Source organism: Acomys russatus, chromosome 5 (assembly GCF_903995435.1).
Source record: "Acomys russatus chromosome 5, mAcoRus1.1, whole genome shotgun sequence".
In the NCBI taxonomy this organism is placed as follows: domain Eukaryota; kingdom Metazoa; phylum Chordata; class Mammalia; order Rodentia; family Muridae; genus Acomys; species Acomys russatus.
The window spans coordinates 3,673,092-3,693,847 of record NC_067141.1 but is presented as its reverse complement, the minus strand read 5'-3'; the positions used below and the strand labels follow the sequence as shown (position 1 = coordinate 3,693,847).

At 41.6% G+C, this 20,756-nt stretch overlaps 1 protein-coding gene across 5 annotated transcripts in view; it reads right to left on the bottom strand.

Annotated features, from left to right (window-relative positions):
• The window catches only part of Tnrc6a (trinucleotide repeat containing adaptor 6A), a 162,979-nt gene that overhangs the window by 54,249 nt on the left and 87,974 nt on the right, over nucleotides 1-20,756 (bottom strand). For 3 of the 5 annotated variants that reach the window (XM_051145181.1, XM_051145178.1, XM_051145183.1), the window contains exon 3: nucleotides 2,156-2,243. In XM_051145181.1, the coding sequence (XP_051001138.1) occupies nucleotides 2,156-2,243 (88 nt within the window). Of the gene's footprint in view, nucleotides 1-2,155; nucleotides 2,244-8,003; nucleotides 9,654-19,620; nucleotides 19,669-20,012; nucleotides 20,179-20,756 lie in introns of those variants that run through there. The other 2 variants (XM_051145179.1, XM_051145182.1) reach the window with 2 other exon arrangements.

Here is a 20,756-nt window from a genome sequence, read left to right as displayed (position 1 = left end):
CTAGCCATGTGGAAGATCTGATCAAATCAAGCAAATTTTCTCTCTCAACATCTGGTGGATGGTTCTAGTGGGACCTTTCCTGGCTTAGTGATTTCAAAAATTGTTTGTGAGGGATATTAAAGATGAACTTTCACAATTGAGTCATTATTTCTATATGTTGACTTAAAATTATTCTACTAAACATCTTCCTTTCGTAGAATTTCCTCAGTGAACAGGGCACATTCCAAACACTTTCTTAAATACTATCTTAGGCTCTTTCCCAGACATGCTGTACTGTAACTTACCAGCTAAATCTTGAACACTTAAGAACCAGCAAGGCCTAAGGCAACAACACTCAGAATATAGCCAAACCAGATTCTACACTAAGCACACCAAGCAGCCTCCTCAGCAACCTCTAGTTTACCTCACAAATTCTTTTATGGGCAAATGGTCCCATGGCCCAAGAGTATAGTAAGCTTTCCCCAACCTTAAGACTCTTTCATAAACACCAAATTAAAGCTGGACCAAACTACAAAAACCATCCAACATCAAAAGGCCTCTGTTGGGGGCCCAAGGCATCAGCCAACACAAGACTCTACCCTAAAGCCCTATCTAAACACTTACAATACATACCTATGTATTCCTTCCTGCTTCCCCTAAGGGCAACCAGACTAGACTGACAGATGACTAGAGTCACCTACCATCTCTCCTCACATTCAGTTCTCCAAAAGGCTCCATACTTCATGCTACCTACCCCTGACTATACCTGCTGATGGTGCCCAAATATGGGCACACCCAGAACTGATTTATTTATCACTTCTCCTTTTTCTGTTATTCTCTAAGCAGATATACTTATACTTAATCACATATACTTAATCACTCAACAGAATCTAAAAGTCAAACTAGGATATTCTACCTTTACAGCCACTAAGCAAATTCTATGGATTATGTCAACAGTCTCTTAAGCAGTACTTCGATCCCTTCCAATCCAATCCAACACTTTCCTAAGGGAAAATACAAACTTTCATGTCACTCTTACTAAAATATCTTCAATAATTTCCCCAACACTGAGAGCCTCAAGAAGAGAATTTACTTACTGCCTCTGAACCATTTCCTAATATGCTCACCCCACCCCCAAAAGCTTCCACATTTTAAGACATACAGACTACAAATTCCTGGTTCTGAGTTTACTGTGCTTGGGGTACCTGACTCATTTCTATTCTAAGACAATGTGCTACTCCTTTGCTCCATCTCAGGCTAAGGTATCTTCCTCCGTGCTTCAACAATTTCCCATGAAGACATGCTTCATGTATGGATGCCTTGTGTGCACTGGCTGTTTCTTACTGAATGATGGTCAGGTCCTAGCACAGTGCCTGACCTAACACAGGGCATATCTAGAAAGCATAGTTGTACTTTTCCATTAAAATAAATACAACAGTAATTTGTTGGGTCTTTTAGAACATTTTAAGGTCCTTCAAACTTTGATTGAGAAGACTGATGTTCGATTTGTTAACATCGGTGTCTTCGCACACTCTTCCTTGGCCCCAGCTTCCTATCCTGTACTGCACCTCCAGTTCTGTTCCAGTAAACATCTTCAGGCGTGTTTTAAAGTATCTTAATTTAAACTGAAAATTTAGAAAGTCAGCATAGGTATCAAATTAAAAGGGTCTTTTATTCTTTATCATGTAAAAACTTGCTTAAATATGGCTTGTTTGAATACAGTTTATTTTCTACTTTGCCCATGTAGTCTATTACTTCATTTAATTCAACACTTGCTTTACAAAACATAAGGAAACTGAGGCCCAAGGAAGCTTGAGTGGCTACACCATGCTAAGGTGCTGTGAGAAAGCGAGGCTTCAAAACCCTCTCTAGCCTCATAGCCGTTAAGCCTCTGTGCTTTCCCAACTTATAAACTTATAATGAAGTATATAGGAATCACTAATTGAAAGGTAAACTCTGTAAGATGTACTTACCTTTGAAAAACTCAGTATTGGCAAGATTGTCTATGCATTGAATTATACATTCTGCAAATTACTATAAATTAGCATTCTAAGACATTAAATATTAAAATGAATCAAGGAAGTTAACAAACTTAATCAGATGCTTAACAAAGTCATATGAGTAATTTCCTTTTATTCTATGTTCAAATTACTTAACAAAGTTTATCATATACTACCTTCTTTTGAGCAGCTTCCTTCTTTTTCTTGTCGTCTTTTTTCTTTTTCTTTTCTTCCATCAACTGTTCTTCTTCTTGCACTAAATCCCTGAACCACACAGTTGCAATTAACTTTCCCAAAATGAATTTAGAAATAAAAATAATGTTGCACACAGATTCATTTTCACTTATAAGAAATAGAGAAAATTTGCCTTTATTCAACATAATTTGCAACCTAGCAACACAGCTAACATGTAGTACAATCTACTTTTAATTGACATAGCATTCCTTAACTAGTATGAGAGCTTTCATCTTAATGTCATTTAAAGGAAGGCAATAAAAAATTGAAGTTTTTCACTGGGAAACTGCACATTTCTTCCAATTCTAGAATGTAAACACTGGATAAGTGTTGTAGTTACCTTGCTAAGGTCCCAATTATCAACAAGCACCTAATGGTGATGAATTACAATGGTACTTCTGGCTCTCTCACGTTCTCCCTCCCCCGCCCCGGGCGCCCTTCCCTCACGTGCATGTGTCATGTGTGCATGTGCATGTATACATTTTGTATGCTAAATCAAACCCGGAGCCCTGCACATATTAGGCAAACAGCTCCATCCCTGAACTACATACCCAGCCATAGAAATTTTTTAGATACTAAATTATTCATAAAAAGGTAACATGTATTTCAGAATTATCATAATCTAAACTAGTCTTTCTTTGGAAACAATGATGTATTCATTATAAGTTTATTTAAATTTTTAGAATCTCAAAATTTCAAAGTTGCCAACAGAAAGAACCTTTTGTTCAGGGTATCAGACTAGGCAAACTAGTTCCTTTCTCCCTCCACCTCAATGAAATTCAGGAAAAAAGCAACAACTACTCAAAACTAATAGTGAACTACAACAAAAGGAGTCATAGCTAATAATAAACATATGAGCCTTAGATGTACTGCCACGCTAACAGATAACATTTAAGATGAGAACAAGGAGAGCAGTAAGAGGAAGATGGAATAACATAAGGAACAGAAAAGCCAGATCCAATCTAGACACAACCACCCAACCCTAATCCCTGAGTAACAGATAACATTTAAGATGAGAACAAGGAGAGCAGTAAGAGGAAGATGGAATAACATAAGGAACAGAAAAGCCAGATCCAATCTAGACACAACCACCCAACCCTAATCCCTGAGTCCTTCCTGCCTACATGGTTACAGGAAGCATCTGCTTGAAAAACCAATTTAAAACCAAAGAATGCTCTCTAAGGAAACCCAAACTTCCAAAGAAAGCTTACAGGTGTCCCATGAGCACAAGCTCTCCTTAGTAGAGGCTCCTGGTTCTCTACCCATCACTCAGGTGGGGCCTGTCCATTCACATGGTGCTCTGGATCAGTCCTGCCATGCAAGGAGTCTATTGAGAAAAGAACCTAGGAAGATATGGAGAAAACTCTCTAGCTACACACATGAGTCAGCCTAGAGTCTAAGTTTCACAGTACCAATAAGTTACTGTTCTGCATATTGAAGAAAGCCATCAAACACAGAAACACTACCAACTCTACCCTAAAAAAGCTTTCTGGAGGACACACTATAAAGCACAGGCGGCACAATGTGAGGGTCACTGGGAAGCGTAACCATTTGTTAAGGCAGAGTGCCATGAGGATGTAACACGGTAAACCAAGAAAAGAGACAAGCAAATATGTAGGAAACTGAAAGAGGCTATAATGTATCGCAGAGGTTAAATCTGGCTTTTCTGATGGAAAAAATTGAGACGTAAGTAGGCTAAGAAAATAGAAATAAGAGCATTATGTACAATCAAAATAACAGATCCATGGGCTAGAGAGATGGCTCAGAGGTTAAGAGCACTAATTGCTCTTCCAGAGGCCATGAGTTCAATTCCCAGCAACCACATGGTGGCTCACAACCATCTGATCTGATGTCCTCTTCTGGCCTGCAGGTGTACAGGCAGCTAGAGCACTGTATACATAATAAATAAATAAATAAATTTTTAAAAAATAATCATTTACAAAAAAAGAAATAACAGATTCATGCCAAATGTGTGATGATTATAGTCCTTTACACTTTGTAGAAGGATTATCCCAAAGTCAAAGGCCAAGGTGACCACAACATACAAGAGAGGCAGAGTGAATGGCATACACACAGGCAATAAACAGATCTCTCTTTCCCTCTCTCTCCATCTCCTCCCCCTCCCTGCCCCCCCCACCCCCTCTCAAAACTCAAAAGCAAAAGCTCTAATTCCTGGCCTTTCTCTGGCCTCAGTGTCACCATGTTATAACTGAGATATAGCCAGGTGTGGTAAATGCCAGCATACAAGTAAGAGGATCACAAGTGTGAGGCTGGGCTGTGCTATATAGTAAGATCCTCTATCAGAAAAAAAACAAACAACAACATGTTTACCTCACAGTGTTTCCCAAGGCTGAGAAAAGGAGTGGTTACTTAACACAACGGTCCTCAGTGGCATCCAAATACTGTCTACCCTATTTGTGCCAAGATCTCATGCTTATTAGCATTTCTTCTTCATGGTCTCCTGTCAACTACAGGTTCACCCTTTTCTGAGTTTTCTCCTTTCTCAAACTTTTAGTCTTGTTTTATAAAGTTAGCAAGTATCTTCTCCTTAGTACTTAAGATACATGCTACAGAGCTCAAACCATAACAGGGGCTGACATTCAAAGTACAGGGAGAAGCTGCTCTTCAACACTGTCACTACAGTCAATTACCCATGCTTTCCCCACCAAGAAAAACACAATCTACCTATCTATCCATCTATCTTTTCCTAGGTTTTTACAGGTCTCAAAGTGCTAATATTTTAGCTATCACTCCCTTCAAAGCTACTGGCAAGACATTTCAAAGCTATAGTTCTATGAATCTACAAGCTGCTCAGCAGAAACTAGGCTCCCCTCTGGGGCTCTCCTTCTATGAGAACTCAGTTTTTGTTTGTTTGGTTTGGTTTTTCAAAACAGGGTTTCTCTGCGTAACACTGTCTGTCCTGGAACTCACTCTGTAGACCAGGCTGGCCTCAAACTTAGAGATCTGCATCCCTCTGTCTCTCAAGTGCAGGATTAAAGGCATGCATACCACCGCCTGAATAAGAATTTAGCATTTTTACTTATAGCCTGTACCACATAAAGCCTTTGAGTGCAGAGGGAATTTTTTAGGCGATGGAAACGCTTGCTGGCTGGAGTGGTATTACACAGCTGTATACATCCGCTACATCGATTACCTATACCTAAAACGTAAATATCGTTCTATATAAACTGGATCCTCCATGATTTTTAAAATCGATTACCTATACCTAAAACGTAAATGTTGTTGTATATAAACTGGATCCTCCATATGATTTTTTAAATATTATTTTGTGTGTATGCTGCTGAGCATCACTGGAAATCTTAAATAAACTTTCAGGGGCCAGCAAGATGTATCAATGGGTAAGTTGCCTGCTACCAAGCTTGACAACATGAATTCCATCCTCTGGACCCACACAATAAAAGGAAAGAACCAATTCCTGCAAATGGTCCACTGACCTCCACTCTTGTGTACCTTTCTACTCACTCCACCCTGACTCCCAACAGGCAGACAATAAGTAAGTAAGTAAGTAAGTAAATAAAAAACTTGGGCCAGGTAGTAGTGGCACAAGCCTTTAATGCCAACCTCAGGAGGCAGGGGCAAGAGGATCTCTGAGTTTGAACCTGAGCTATATATAAGACCCTATCTTAAAGAGAGAGAATATTAAAAGTATTTCTAATTTGAGGTGTTATGGTAAGCATATATTAATTTAGTACAAAATTTTTCAATGCTAGATCTATTTTCACTTTTCCATACCTACCACAGCACACAGAGAAAAAAGAAGAAAACTGATAAAAACAAAGCTGACAAAATGTTGGCCAACTTTTGAAAATGCACAGTTCTGTTTTCATTTATTATTGAATCTTTCCATAGTAAAAAAAAAAAACCCCAAAACTTCAAGTCTCCACACCAGTGGAAAAAGCTGACAGGACGGGCAGGCAATGAGAAGTGAGTATGGATAAGAAATAAGAGGGCAAGAAGGCCCAGGACTTCCACACCCAGGGATGGGAGGCTCCTCCTTCTCTTACCGTCCCTCCAACAGCCCTTTCCAAGGGAATCACTGTTCACTGCTACTAGGAGTAAGGACCAGGGGTTAAGATTTGTAGAGTCTTTTTTGTGTATTTGCTCCCTGTGCATGTGTGTGTATGTTTCCTCACCCCTAATAAAAGCCTTTATTGACTGAGTCCATCTACTGTGTTTGAGAATTTCCTCACTTTTACTTGTTATGCTTGAGATTTTTTCTAGCCTTTTAATTATTTAACTGGCAGAGAAAATGAACCCTATCAAGACCCTTGGACAGTAACAACTGTACAAAATCACAAACATTCCATAAAACTACAAACTGTAAAACGTGAAGAGGTAAGAAGATTTTTTACAGACAAAATAGGAGCTTCTCTTGTCAAGAGAGCCCAGAATGACATGGACCCTGACAGACTAACAGGACTGATATAGAGTGAAAGCAGAGAAAAGAAATAAAAACGTCAGGTAAAAATAGGAAGCATACTGACTGTTCAGTGAGAAGTAATCCAAGTGAATGTGTAGTGTCCGAACCATGATGCAAAGAAAAAGCAAAGAGGAGCTGCAAGACAGTCAGCACAGTGGGACAGCTGACAGTATGAAGAAAGATACGGATGGTAACTAGACCTCAAAGCCCAGGCTTTGACTCAGCTGTCAGAAAAAACGAGACAAGGACAGATGGTTCTAGCTGCTTTAGGAAAAGAAACAGGTGGTAACTTTTCTGATGTCCAAGCAGCCTACTAGTCAGGAGGTTACCCTCATAAACAAATCAACTACATGCTCAAGCTAGTTATAAAATCCACACCGCATCCATCAGATCCTCTGCCCTCCTTCATCCTGACACATCCCCACCACCACCACCACTGCACTTCCTCTTGGCGGTCCTGTTTTCCTCAGTCTTGATTTCTTTGTTAATCAATAAGCTGGTCAGTATTACACAACAAGTCCCTGATAACCTAACTAATGTCAGCAGATAGTTGGACAGAGACCCAGTTTATGGCAAAAACTGGTAGGAGAATGGGCTGGTTGGGTCAGTTTTTCCAATAACTCCTGCAGTAAAATGAACAGAACAGAATAAAATGACATTTGTAGTTTCTTTTTGAGACAAAACATTTGTGGGACAAAATGAATAAGGTAGCAGTGAAAATAATTATGAACAAGGGAATATAACAGAGGTTATTCTCAACTACAACAGTGAAGATCTACAAGTACAGGAGTACTTTACTTTAATGGTAAAATGACATTAAAAGAGAAGGTACTATACTATTTGGTGGTGAAAGGGAACCAGCAGGAAGGAAGAACAGAGAATAGGGCAGACCATGAGGGAGAAGGATGATTTACAATAGAGTAGACTGACATATATGTATAAAAATGTCATAACCAAACCAATTACTTCGTATGCAAAGTTCGAAATATCAGACAAGGTAGTTCATGCTGGGAGGTATAAGCAGATCAAGAGTTCAAGGTCAGCCTCAGTTACACATAGAGTTTAAGCGGTCAGCTTGAGATACATGAGACCTTCTTTCAAACTACAGAAGATAAGAAAAGGAGGCAACAGTAGGCAAACTGCTAGCAAATGAGTCTCCAGGTAATACATGGTGTTTGTCTCCCATTACTTCCAGAATTTGAGCAATAAAATAATTTACATTAATAAAGAATTATAAACCTTTGAAAAATAAGAATCTATGATATGGATGGATGGACAAACAAGTAAGCAACGAAGGAATGAAGACAATCTTCACCGTAAAATATACACCAATTAAAAGGAATACTTACATGTCCTCAAAGTATGATGAAACCTGACATATGCCCCCTTACCCAAGCACTTGTTTAACATCTGCAGCAGTGAGATAAAGTGACTTCCCACACAAAGAAAAGCACCTCAGTCCTATGCTGCCTCTGCCCCAAACACAGCTCTGGATCTAATGAGGAGCAAACAGAAACAGAGAAACAACCTACAAAACAGCATTCACTCTTTACACACCAGAAAACTGCAGAACAAAAACTGCCAACCAGGTCCAGAGTACAGGCAGCTAAACCAAATACAACCTGTGACCTTGCATTGAATCTCTGACCAGAAAAACTTTTCTTTTTGCCTTGCTGTGACAAACAGTGCTGAGATAACACATAAAATGTTAATAAGGTCTTTGCATTACATTATGAATGCCAGTGTTGTTTCCCCTATGAGAATGGCACTGGAATTATTTTTTTTTTTTAAATGCCTTTGGTTGTAGAAAACACACAAGTTTTTAGGGGTAGAAGGGCATCTTGTTTGCAAGTTGCTCTCAAGTGGTAAAAATATTATGCATATAAAAAGGGGAATAATAATGAAAGTTTAGATTGAGGAAAGTTAGTAAAAGTAGATATCCCACCATCAGGAAAGCAGCACTCTACAGTCCACAGTGTTGGAAATATTTATTTTGGACCTACAACCCTGAAATATAGCACTGGTATCATTCCCATCACTGTTAAAGACACTCTTGCATGGCTTGTCAGAGACAAGGCTATAACAAAGCTTACTCAAACTCAGAGCGCCTACCTAAACCCCTAATCCCACCCCCTTTCTGAAGCGAAGCTCAATTACTACTTCTTTCACATTTCTTTCCAACCAACACAAACCTCACCCTTGACCTCCAATTAAACAATATACATGGTCTAATTATTTTAGATGTTAATCTCACTGTTCCAGAAAGAACTAATTACTGGTCCAGGGACAAAACCAGTTCTGCTTGAGCTGCACTCGCTGGCACAAAGGGCTCTCTTAATTAGACAACGATCCCTGCTTCCTTCCCTTTACTAAAATGCTGTAACTGTACTCCTTTCACTTAGTCCCGCCCACTCACTACTTTCTTCAAAGACAGATCAAAGGAGCTCTTCCTAAGCACAGCTTGCACTGCAGAGTTCTGAAGCCCAAATCAGGAAGAGTAGAACTTAACCTCAACTCCAGCAGCTTACATGGCCTTACAAACATAATCAACGTCTCACAAGCCTCTATCCTCTAGTTAACGAGGTCCAACTGGACTCTCTGAAAACGCTGTTGGGAAGACTACATTAAGTGATACAGATAAAGTGCTAACTGAAGGCGCATAGTAAGTATACATTAATCATTAGCTCCGCGAAACTCACTGCAAGACACTCTGAGGGACAGGCTAGGATACAAAGAAGGCTGAGCAGGAATATAGAGAAAATGGAATGGAGAACATAAAAATAACTGTTAAAGCACAATGCAGCATGTGACATACCCTAAAGCAACAGCCAACACCCCCAACTTCTAAGTCAAATGCCACATACCGAAAACACCTAACACTTTGGAGTTAGAAGAAAACTTCATTAAACTGTTAACATAGGGCAGTTATAGAAAAGGCCACAGCTTACATGAGTGGTAACAAATGATTAACGTAACCAATCCTGACACTTGTTTTTAAACACTATATCAACAGACAAAACCAACAGGGGCTAAGATATGGCGCAGTGGTTAGGAGCACTAGCTATTCTTTCAAAGGACCAGGGTTTGGTGGCAGCTCACGTCCATCTGCAACTCCAGTTCCCAAGGATCTAATACCCTCTTCTGGCTTCACAGGCACAGACATACATGCAGGAAAAACACACATACACATAAAATAAAATAATAAATCATCCCAGGAAAAAGGAAAGGGCAATAGGCAAGCAAACACTGCAAGACCAGAAAGGAAAAATCTCTAGTCACAGACAGCAGGGACTGACTGTGGGGGTAGCTGTGATGGAGTGCATGTTTAGTATGCTTAGTTAAGATTCTGGATTATATCCCTAGTACCAACTAATGAATTAGAAAGTTCTGTTTCTGATAGCATCCAAAAACATAAAATACTTAGGAATACATTTTACAAAAGAAGTACAAATTGTATACTTAGACCACAGGACATGTGAGCCGGGTGTGGTGGCGCACCCCTTTAATCCCAGGACTCGGGAGGCAGAGCCAGGCAGACCTCTATGAGTTCGAGGCCAGCCTGGTCTACAAAGCAAGTCCAGGACAGCCAGAACTACAAGAGAAACCTTGTCTGGGGGGGGGGGGGGGACAAAAAACACCACAGGACATGTTTGAAAAAAATAATAAAGGCCCAAATAGCTGAAAAGATTCATGTCTATAAAAAACTAGAAGCCTTAGTATTATTAAGATGGTAATATTATCTAAGCTGATCTTATCCAAAGCACAAATTTTCATTAAAACTGACAAGCTGATACTAAAATTCACATAGTAACACCAGGGGAACAATGGAACCCAGAAAAGGAGACAACTGGGAGGGACCTCAGTGCTGGTTTCAAGCCTAAGTGCAAAACCATAGCAATGAAAATGGTGGAAATAGGCCCAAGGATGGCCGGCGGACCGTGACACAAAACCCCAATACAAAGCCCTATATAATGAGCAACTGACCTTCAAGGACAGCAGAGAAACCATCTTTTCAACAACTTGTGCCCTCACATCATACACAAAAAACTCAAAATGTGATGACAGACCTAAATGTAAAATCTGTAAAACTGTTAGAAAACAAAGTAACTTTTGCAACCATGGAATGAATACCAATAGCACAAGCTACAGAACTACTATAGGTAAGTAAACCTAAATATTTGTGTCTCAAGGGACTAAGAAAAACAAGAAGGTGAAAAGGACTTAGAGAATAGAAGAAAATACTTGTAAATCATACATAATATAAAGGACTTATTTCTAATCTCCATCAAGAACTCTTCAACTCAACAAAATAAAATAACCACACCCAAACATGTGGTGATGCATGCTCACGCACCTGGCACACGGAGAACAGAGGGAACAAGGGAGTCAAGAGGGTCACAGTCACCTCAGCCACAGATCAGGGTTGAGGCTAGCCTGAACTACATGAGACCTTGCTTCAAAACACAAAACAAAATAAAAACCAGCCTGCGTGGTGGCCCACCCCATTAATCCCAGTATTCAAGGAGGCAGATGCAGGCAGATCACTGAGTTCGAGGCCAGCCTGGTCTACAAAGTGAGTCCAGGAAAGCCAAGGCTACACAGAGAAGCCCTGTTATCAAAACACCAAAAATAAAAACAAAACCCAAACCCACTTAAAAATTTGAAAACAAGCCAGGCATGGGGATGGACATCTTTAATCCAAGCACTTAGGAGGCAGAGCAGGTGAATCTCTGATTATTCTTGGCCTGCCTGGTCCGCATAGCAAGTTTCAGGCCAGCCAGAGTAGCAGTGAGACCCTGTCTCAAAAAGAAAAACAAACAAAAATCAAAGCTACAGTTTAAAAGCAGACAAAACACTATAAATAGCCAATAAAGGCCATGAAAAGACGCTCAACGTCACGCGTCACTAGGGAGATGAAAATCAAAACCACAATGAGATGTCTCAGTCCACAGAGATGCCTGCTACCACCTATTACAAAGGACAAGTGTCAGCACGGATGTGAGAAAGAGCAGCTAGTGGTGAAGTGGAGAAGGTGTGACTGCACTGTACATAGCCTGGCAGCTCCTCAAAGGGACAGCTATTGTACAAAACCAGCCACTCCACTCCTAGGTAGATATTCAACAGAAGCAAAACATACCTATACAAATACTAGTAACAAATGTAAACAGCAGCTTCTTTCAATCCTTAAGTGAAAACTGAAATACCTACAAAGATACAGAGATAAACCAAAGTGGCACAGTGCTGAGGATGTGGCTTACCAGGGCAGCACATGCTCGAAATTTATGAGGCCCTGGGTTCAATTCCTATCAATACATACCAAAAAAGAAGAAGAAGGAAGAGGAAGAGGAAGAGGAGGAGGAGGAGAAGGAGGAGAAGGAGGAGGAAGAAAGAAAAAAAAGAAATCACATGGGTAAAGCTTGAAAATGCACTAAGTAAAATAGAAAACACTAAAGAATTCTAGCATATGATTCCATATTTATAAAACGCGCAGGCAAATGCACTAGGAGAGGGCAGAACGTGGAAGGCAGGCTCAGTGAGGAGTGGCTGCTAGATATCTGGGGCTGGGAGCAGGGAGTATGAGTAGAAACACGTTCTGGAATCACAGAGGTGATAAATGTACAAGCTACACACTTCAGCATGGAAATACATCTTAATAGAGATACCACTAAAAACCTGAGAGTCCGTGTCCATACACTCAACACTCAGGCAGGAGGTCTACTGGATGAGGGGAGGACCTTCAAAGGAATTTGGAGATGGACCAAAACATGATAGCACTAAATAATCTTAGCCCTGAACAGGAGTTTAAGCTCTGGCTCCACAGCTCCCAATAGCTGGCCTGGAGCTGTGGCCTGAGATGCCCACACGCAGGGATGGAGAGAATGCTCACTTACGTCCCTTTCCATTTCTATACTTTCTTATTTGTTTGTTTGTGACATCAAGGAGTCATGTACCCCAGATGGCCTTGAACTTGCTATGTTGCTAAAGACAACCTTGAATTTGGGTTCCTCTTGCCTCTACCTCAGAAGAGCTGAGATTAGAGGTGTACCCCATTAGAGATGAGACCCAAAAGGGCCACATAAGCAAACAACCTACCACATGCCCACTAAATCTCACATACATGGCTCACCCTTGGTTAAGGACTCATGACAAGAATGCATTTCTCACACTGGGCGTGGTGGCACACGCCTTTAATCCCAGCACTCAGGAGGCAGAGGCAGGCAGATCTCTGAGTTCAAGGCCAGCCTGGTCTACAAGTGAGTCTAGAACAGCCAGGACTGTTACACAGAGAAATCCTGTCTTGAAAAACCAAAAATTAAAAAAAAAAAAAAAAAAAAAATTTGTCTGTTTAGGCACCAGGCAGCACCATTTTCTCCTGCTAGCTCACATGTCTTTCTTGGGGGAGAGAGACACAGAAGAAGGAGGGGCTAAAGCCAGCACAGCACAGATGCCATCAATATTTAAAAACAGCAACAACAACACAGCATCACTGCAGTAAACTGCCCAATACATGCTATCCGACTGCAATTCACTAGGAAGAACAGCAAAACAAGTGAGCTAGCTCAGTCTTGTTTGTTGTTATACAAAAATCCAATCAATTGCTGTTTGCAGAAAATATCTCTTAAGGTTCAAAGTATAAAATTCTTCAACTAGGTTTCAATCTGTTTTGAACATTCCATTTGAAATGGAAAGCTGAGTCATTGTCACATAACACTACTGCCTTACTGCCGAAAATTCAAATGTTTCTCTCTGGTTCAAGAAAGAAAATGCTAGGATTTCTGCTGTCTAGCCAACTCAACACAGAGTATGCAAAGGATGTTTAAAGTAAGACATCTTAAATAAAACTTTAACTGTATTTATGTTCATGGATCTCCTTTTACGACTAAGAGAAAGCCTGCCTCCGTTAGACGTCACTCTCTCGTCACTCTCATGTCACTCTCAGTTAACTCTCCTGACAGCATGATAAATACTAAGGACCATCTCCTGTTGGGTTCTAGTCTTTTGTTTTGTTTTGTTCATACACATGTTCAATTTTTCTAAGTACTTCTCTTCACCTTCGGCTCCTTGCACACTCAGCTGAGTGCCTTGTCTGCTGCCACAATGCCAAACTAACTTAAACACCCGGCACAGTGGTGAAGACCCATAGTCTCTGAGCTGGGGAATCCCAAATTTCAGATCAAGCTGAGCTTCCTGGGAAGAATGTCTCAAAAAACAAGCAAACAAAATCAGAATACACATTACAAACCTAAGCAGTGTTTCATTGTTTACCAAGTTTATCCAACCATTACTAGTCAAAATTGAAAACTTCAAAGATAGAAAGCTATCTTCAAAATAACTCTTTAAGAGGTAGTTAGTAATCACAACCACTAGTCAATTTAAAGTAGACTTGCAGTTTTTGTAAGCAGCATTTCCTACAATGAAAGAGACACTAACGAGGCCAGCCTTAGGTGCGAGTGGCGAACAATCTTTCAGAGAATTCACCTAGAAGTGATCAAGTAGAGCACCGCAGGGACATGCTCAGAACATTAGCCACTGACTGGACACTTCAGCCACAAAGATTTAACCTCAATCTGGTCATTTACAAGTGATTTGACGAACCCAAACTGAATTCTGCAAAACAACTAATTAAAAAATTGCACTGTCATAAAAGGAGCAGCAAGGAAGCTTCCTAGCCAAGATAGTTATTGCAAGCCTGGATGATCAAGGAATGTTGGAAAGAAAACTCACCAAGACAACTGAAAATAAATGAATGTTCCATGTTTGTTCATTTGACTTTATGTACAAGACCCTCTTTACTGTATGAGATAAATCGCTCTGTTTGGGGGTAGAGTGTAAATGACAAAACAAACATGGCAAAATAATCATTAGAAGCAGCGCTAATACTCGTTATGGTACTTTGTTTAAGGCTGAAAATGGCTTTTTGTTAAGATTAACTTACAAGGTTTCTCTGTGTAGCCTTGGCTGTCCTGGACAGCATTGTAGACCAGGCTGGCCTTGAACTCACAGAGATCCACCTGCTTCTGCCTCCTGAGTGCTGGGATTATAGGCATGCGCCACCACCACCCGGCAAGATTAACTTGATTTTTAATTATGTTTGTATGTGCACGTGTGGGTGCAAGTACCTATGGAGTCTAGAAGAGGACATCAGACCTTCCAGCGCTGAAATGACAAGAACTGAACTTGAATGGAACTTGGGTCCTCCATAAGAGCAACAAGCACTCTAAACTGCCTAGCCATCTCTCTATCGCTCAAATGATTTATTGTTTTTAATGAAAAATACAAGGTGGACTTTTTCTTGATTTGGAATAAGATTAGTCTAGACTGAATGAAGTACATGTAACACATGCCATTTTAGTATATCCAATCATGGGCAATAATTCTGAGTTGTCATAAACTGAAACTATAAGAGACTCTGTCTTTCAAGTTATACTTTCAGATATATTTTATATGCCAAAATTTAAGACATTATAAATTACTTTTATGATGCTATGTAAATTTTCTAGCATACTATCAGTTTTAAGTTAAGCTCACAGTCTATATTCATTTATTCTGGCAGCTAATTTACCATAATCTCCAAATTAAGCTAGAAAGAAGTCTAGCCTGCAAGCCACATCAGAGGAAGCAATAGTAAAGCCTAACAAAATTAGGATAATTTTTCCCCTAAACAACGGAAGACCAATGGTCAGAACAGGTAACCTTATCTAGATATGTACACCCTGTTGTCTTGGGTCTCCTGTGACATAGCCTCTGTTCCAGACATTCATGGTTCAAACAAAACTGCTCCACATTGGATGCTGTATGGTTTCCATCACCTTAAATATTTGTTGTACAATGGCATTTAATGGTTGGTTTGAGAGCTGGAATCACTATCATAAATTATGCTAACTTCTACTTACACAATACACCTAAATTATCGAAATCACTAGAATGTACATGAAATATATTGAAATAATTGTTGTCTTCAGAAAAAAAGCATAAACATACATTATATTTTATCTGCTGGGCAGAGAAACACTAGAATTGGAGTGAGATAGCCTGTTGGAATCCCAGTTCTGTCATTTGAAGGCTGTCTCTCAATCAGAATTTTCTCAATTTAAAAATAATAGATACCAGCTGATATCTACCGTGAGGTCCAGCTCTGAATATGCAATAACTCTGTAACTTTAGCCTCAAAAATACTTTCAAAAAATACAAAAGTTGGGGACTGGAGGGATGGCTTAGCAATTAAAGCACTGGCTGCTTTTTCAGAGGACGCCAGTTAGATTCCCAGCTCCCACATGGCAGTTCACACCATCTGTAACAGCACTTCCAGGGGATCTGATGCCCTCTTCTGGCTTCCACAGGTACCAGGGACCAATGTGTACACAGATATCCATGCAGGCAAAACACCCATACATGCTTTAAAAAAATGTTTTTAATTATTTTGCATCAACTGAGTTGTACTAGTTAGTGAGAGGTTTCTGTTTCCCCTATCACTGGTAATTTTAACTTACCATTGTTTCTCCTCACATAAACTTCTGTTTCACTCTGAGGCTGGGTCAATCTCTCATTCATCCTAAATGGAGAACCTGCTATTTAAACTCCTCTCACAACTAACCCGCTTGAAATACCAGGTTCCACATCCTTAGTATCTCATGGCCTAACCTCTCTCTACTACCACTTTCATGCAAATTTTCATCAATTTTCACCTAGAGAACTACTGCCCATAATGACACCTGGGCCACAGCATTGAAGAGTCAGTTTCCTATCACTTGCCAGAAGGTAGGCAGTGGCTCCTTAGACCAGCTAAAGGTCACATATAAAGATCATATAAAGCTTCTCAACCTGACATTCAAAGACCTCCACGTCCTATCCCTTGAGACAGACTGGTTAACTGCTTGCTGTTTCTGCTAGACAAAACCCCTGGGTGCTTAGTGGACTTTGAGTCTTTACTTCTACTGTTCTTCTAGACCAAATGGGTCTGGTTCCCTAGTTCTGTTCCAGTGGTGGGCACCCTCATCTGGACGTTACAGCCCCCTTGTTTGAGGGTACATGATACTGACACAGTGAGACAGTTCTAAAGGCCAACTATGAGTTTTAAAGGCTACCCTACCTAGGGCTGTGAGCTAACTTATCCCTTGTACGGTTTTGCTTAACTGGACCCTGGGCACTCACTGTCTTGGTAAGGATTTGCCACTTGTCACGGGAAAGAAGAACAGCAACCCAACGCTGGTGCACACTTCCAGGCTAGAGACACAGATACTGGGGTTTGCTGGGCTTCCATGATACAAAAAAAGATGCTTATGTGAATCCATCATTTAATATTTAGGATGTTTCATGTTCAAAACCCGAACCAAGATCTCCAACAGTGATGTCCCCCCACCTTCCATCCCCACGGACCTTCAGGATCTGAAAACATTTTGATCCTGATCATTACAAACACTGATTAGGAAGCACTCCTGGTAATGCTGGACATCCTATACTACAAAGGACAGTTCTCAAATAATTAATTAGCTTGTCCAAAATATGAGCAGTGTCCATGGTGAGAAACTCCAAGATAAACATACTACATGCAGTTATAGGTTCTACTTTCTAAGAGAAAATTCCCAGCTTTTTAAAGTGAAGCACCTCACCTTCAGTTAAGAATTTAACCAAAGCATGATGGCTCCTGCAATCACTAGCGGTAAGACCTGCAGTTTCTTAACCTTTTATGTCTCAACCCTCATACATGTAAAGCAGAACTAAGATCACCTAGCAAGGAGGCATGCAAAGGTAAACAGTTGTTAAGTTTGCCAGCATTCTTCTCCTCACTGGTGCCTAGAAAATACTAGGGTGAAATTAATAGAAATTACTAGGGTGGACTGAGTGTGGTGGCGCACGCCTTTTATCCCAGAACTTGGGAGGCAGAGGCAGGTGGATCGCTGTGAGTTTAAGGCCAGCCTGGTCTACAAAGTGAGTCCAGGACAGCCAAGGCTACACAGAGAAACCCTGTCTCAAAAAAAAAAACAAAACAAAACAAAAAAAAGAAAGAAAGAAATTACTAGGGTGAATACTACCAACCATGACTTCCTGAGCAGGATACTGATCGGTAAAGAGCAATACTCTCTTACTTGGGAGAAATGAAGCACGTGCCCATCTAATCTAATCTAATCACCCCCCTCCCTACTCAAAGCACCTTAACCTTAGTGAGAAAAACTGGTCCCACGTCACTGGACATCTGCCTTCAAATGTCGGTAATTTTCCTTTTCGAACCTTAGGATCATCTGAAGAACCTCAAGCACACAAACGGAAAGTCATCTCCTTTTTGACCTTACCTCGGCTTCCTTGCACTGCCATTATTTTTGAACATATTATAGTTTCCCTACCAGACTGTACATGTCCTCCGTGGACACTGACAGCATTTGATTCCCTTTTATGTAACCCAAGGGGCCTAACAGACTTTAGTAACTGGATGGCCCAAGCCTCGCGTTTCATAGATTAGACACAGAGAACCTAGGTGACCTGCCAAGAGTCAAGGTCATTTTAAGTGGCAGAGCTGGAATTCAAACTCTGATACAAGGCCAAGGGAAGAGATTTCATCTTCTGCCCAATCATAACGAAGTGAAAAACCATGCTTGTGTTCCAGTGTTTACTTAGCTCTAGGTACCTTCACAGAAACAAGACCTATGTAGCTACCTGACAAAACTAAAATGGGGGGAGAAATAAATACAAAACCTACACTGTTCCTAAAATTACACCTTAATAATTCAATCTATTTTGTTTGCCTCCCAGTTTTTGACAGCATAACTTGTGTAAACATCCAGCTGACAGTTACTTCGCCACTGGTATCAGTTTTAATGTCCCTTTAAATGATTCCATAGTTAGTTAGAGACCCAGAAAACCTCTTACTGGATAAGCCAATACTGTTCCTTTGCCAAGAGAGCAGATTCTTTAAGAGTCACCCCAAAGATTAACATTTATAGATTCAAAGAGCTAGAAATTTGGAACAATTCTAGAAGTGAAAAATACCTGTGCAACTACAAGAACAACCTCAACATGGGCTGAAAACTTGCAATAAGCAAAATGTAAGCCATATTAAGACCTGAAACAAATGAAGCTGTTTGGAGTGTATTAATCTTGAAGTTTCTGAGTGTCCAAATTGGATGCAAACAAACAAACAAACAGGAAAGGAAAACCCTGTTTTAAAAGTGGATCTGGAAAAGGGTTAAGTATAGTGCAATTCCCCGATGTTGAGGCAATTATAGAAGCACCACTTGGGGGTAGAGGACAAAACAACAACCCTTCTCTTTTGAGGTAGCAGTTGATGCTTAAGTCACCAGTGCAAAAGCACTCAGGCCCAACATCATCGCTTACTGGGAACAATTTTTAATTACTTTCCCAGCCGATAAAAGAGCACACATTGAACACAGACTAAAATGTAGTTTCAAAGGAAAACAAAACGCAGTTTATGCTTGATGAAGTTCAAGGACAAAACTGTTTCCAATGCAACAGAATCCGCCTGACTACAATGTGCAGAGACAGAGGGGAGAAAAAATGCGAACACATAGTATCTTTTTATAAAGGCAACAATTTAGCTACAAAGTAATAACGGGGAAGCCAAAACAGTTTGACAGCCCGCCATAAGGGCCGCCTCAATCATGAGTCACAGAATGCCTGCAACCATTTACAATAGTAATTAATGCACAAGTCCCCTAATTAAATTCTAAAAGGGTGAGAATGCTTTAACTAAGTTTACAAGAACTGCCTTTTGCTTTTCTTTTTAAGAACGAACACACTCGTAATTACGCGTCTCCCTGCAATGCCCCCCCCCCATGCAATATTCCCTGAGGCCGTTTCTCCCGAATGTCTGTTCCCTGAGTGCGAAAGCAAGTGACACCGGGTGGGGGAGTGTGGGAGGGGGGGTCCGTAAACCTAGGAAGAGCGAAGCAGAGTGGGGGAAAAAAAAAACGACTATAAAGGGGCGGGAGACTAAAAGCTCGCCCATCTTACCTGCTAAGATTTCTCTCTACGTCTTTGGTAGCTTTAGCTTCCAATTCTCTGAAATAGGAAATAAAAACAAAAAACAAAAACAAAAACAAACAAAAAAAACGGGGGGAAGGGATGCGCGTGAAAACGGAGCTGCTGCGGCAGAGCGCCCGCGCGGTGGGGGAGGGGCGGGGCTGCGGGTTGCAGCGCTGCGGGCCGCCGAGCCTAGGGAGGCCGAGCCCAGAGCCGCAGCCCGCGCGGGACCGAAGTCTCTCGGGCCGCCCGTGCCTCCCGCCCAGGCCCGCGCCCCCGGGACTGCCCCGCGCCTCCGCCCCGCAGCCTGAGGGGGGGGATCCTGCGGCAGCGCCGTAGGCTGGCTCCCGGCCCCGAGCGAGACTCCCCTCCGGTCCGCTCACCTCATGTGTGTAAAGTGCACGAGCGCGTGGGGCGCGGGGAACGAGGCTCGCGAGCCTCAAGCCCTCCGCAGCGCCGCGGGGACAGGCCCGAGCCGCTGCACCAGCGCCATTTTCTACACCGACCCGCTGCCGCCGCCGCCGCCGCCGCCGCCGCCACCGCTGCCGCCGCAGGCCCCAGACCGGAAGTGAATGCCCTACTCGCAACCCCTTCCGGGGGCGCGCTGGCCCGGGGGGCCCCAAGATGGAGGACCTAGCAACTAGGCCTGCTGGACTAGACAGACGCTTGGCCACCGCCTGACGCGGCCGGGACCTCGCCGGAGCTGTCGGGGAACTCCGGGACTCCCTACGAGCCGCTTTGGGGCCTGGCAAGCGCAGAGCGCAGCTTTTCTGGCCGATGCTGTCTCGGGTTTGACTCCGATCCTCCCTCCGCCCCCTCCTTCTTTACTGCGACACAAGTTTCCTTCCCCTCTGCCCGGCCCCTCCCTCACAGAAACACGCCTTTTAAAAAAAAAAAAAATCCAACAAACCGCAAATTCCACCCTTGGCGCTGCCCGAGGAGCCCGCGCTGTTTTTAAATTCACCCACATCTAATCATTTTTGACCTTGAGCCAGATTTTGTAACCTCTCTGCTTACGCCTCTTTTCAGGTGAAAAATGCGTACCTGAGGTTTCAATACGATCCTGTGCCTCAAAATTTTACACACCCTTGACTCAGCAATTCTACTTGCACGAATTTCTGCTCAAG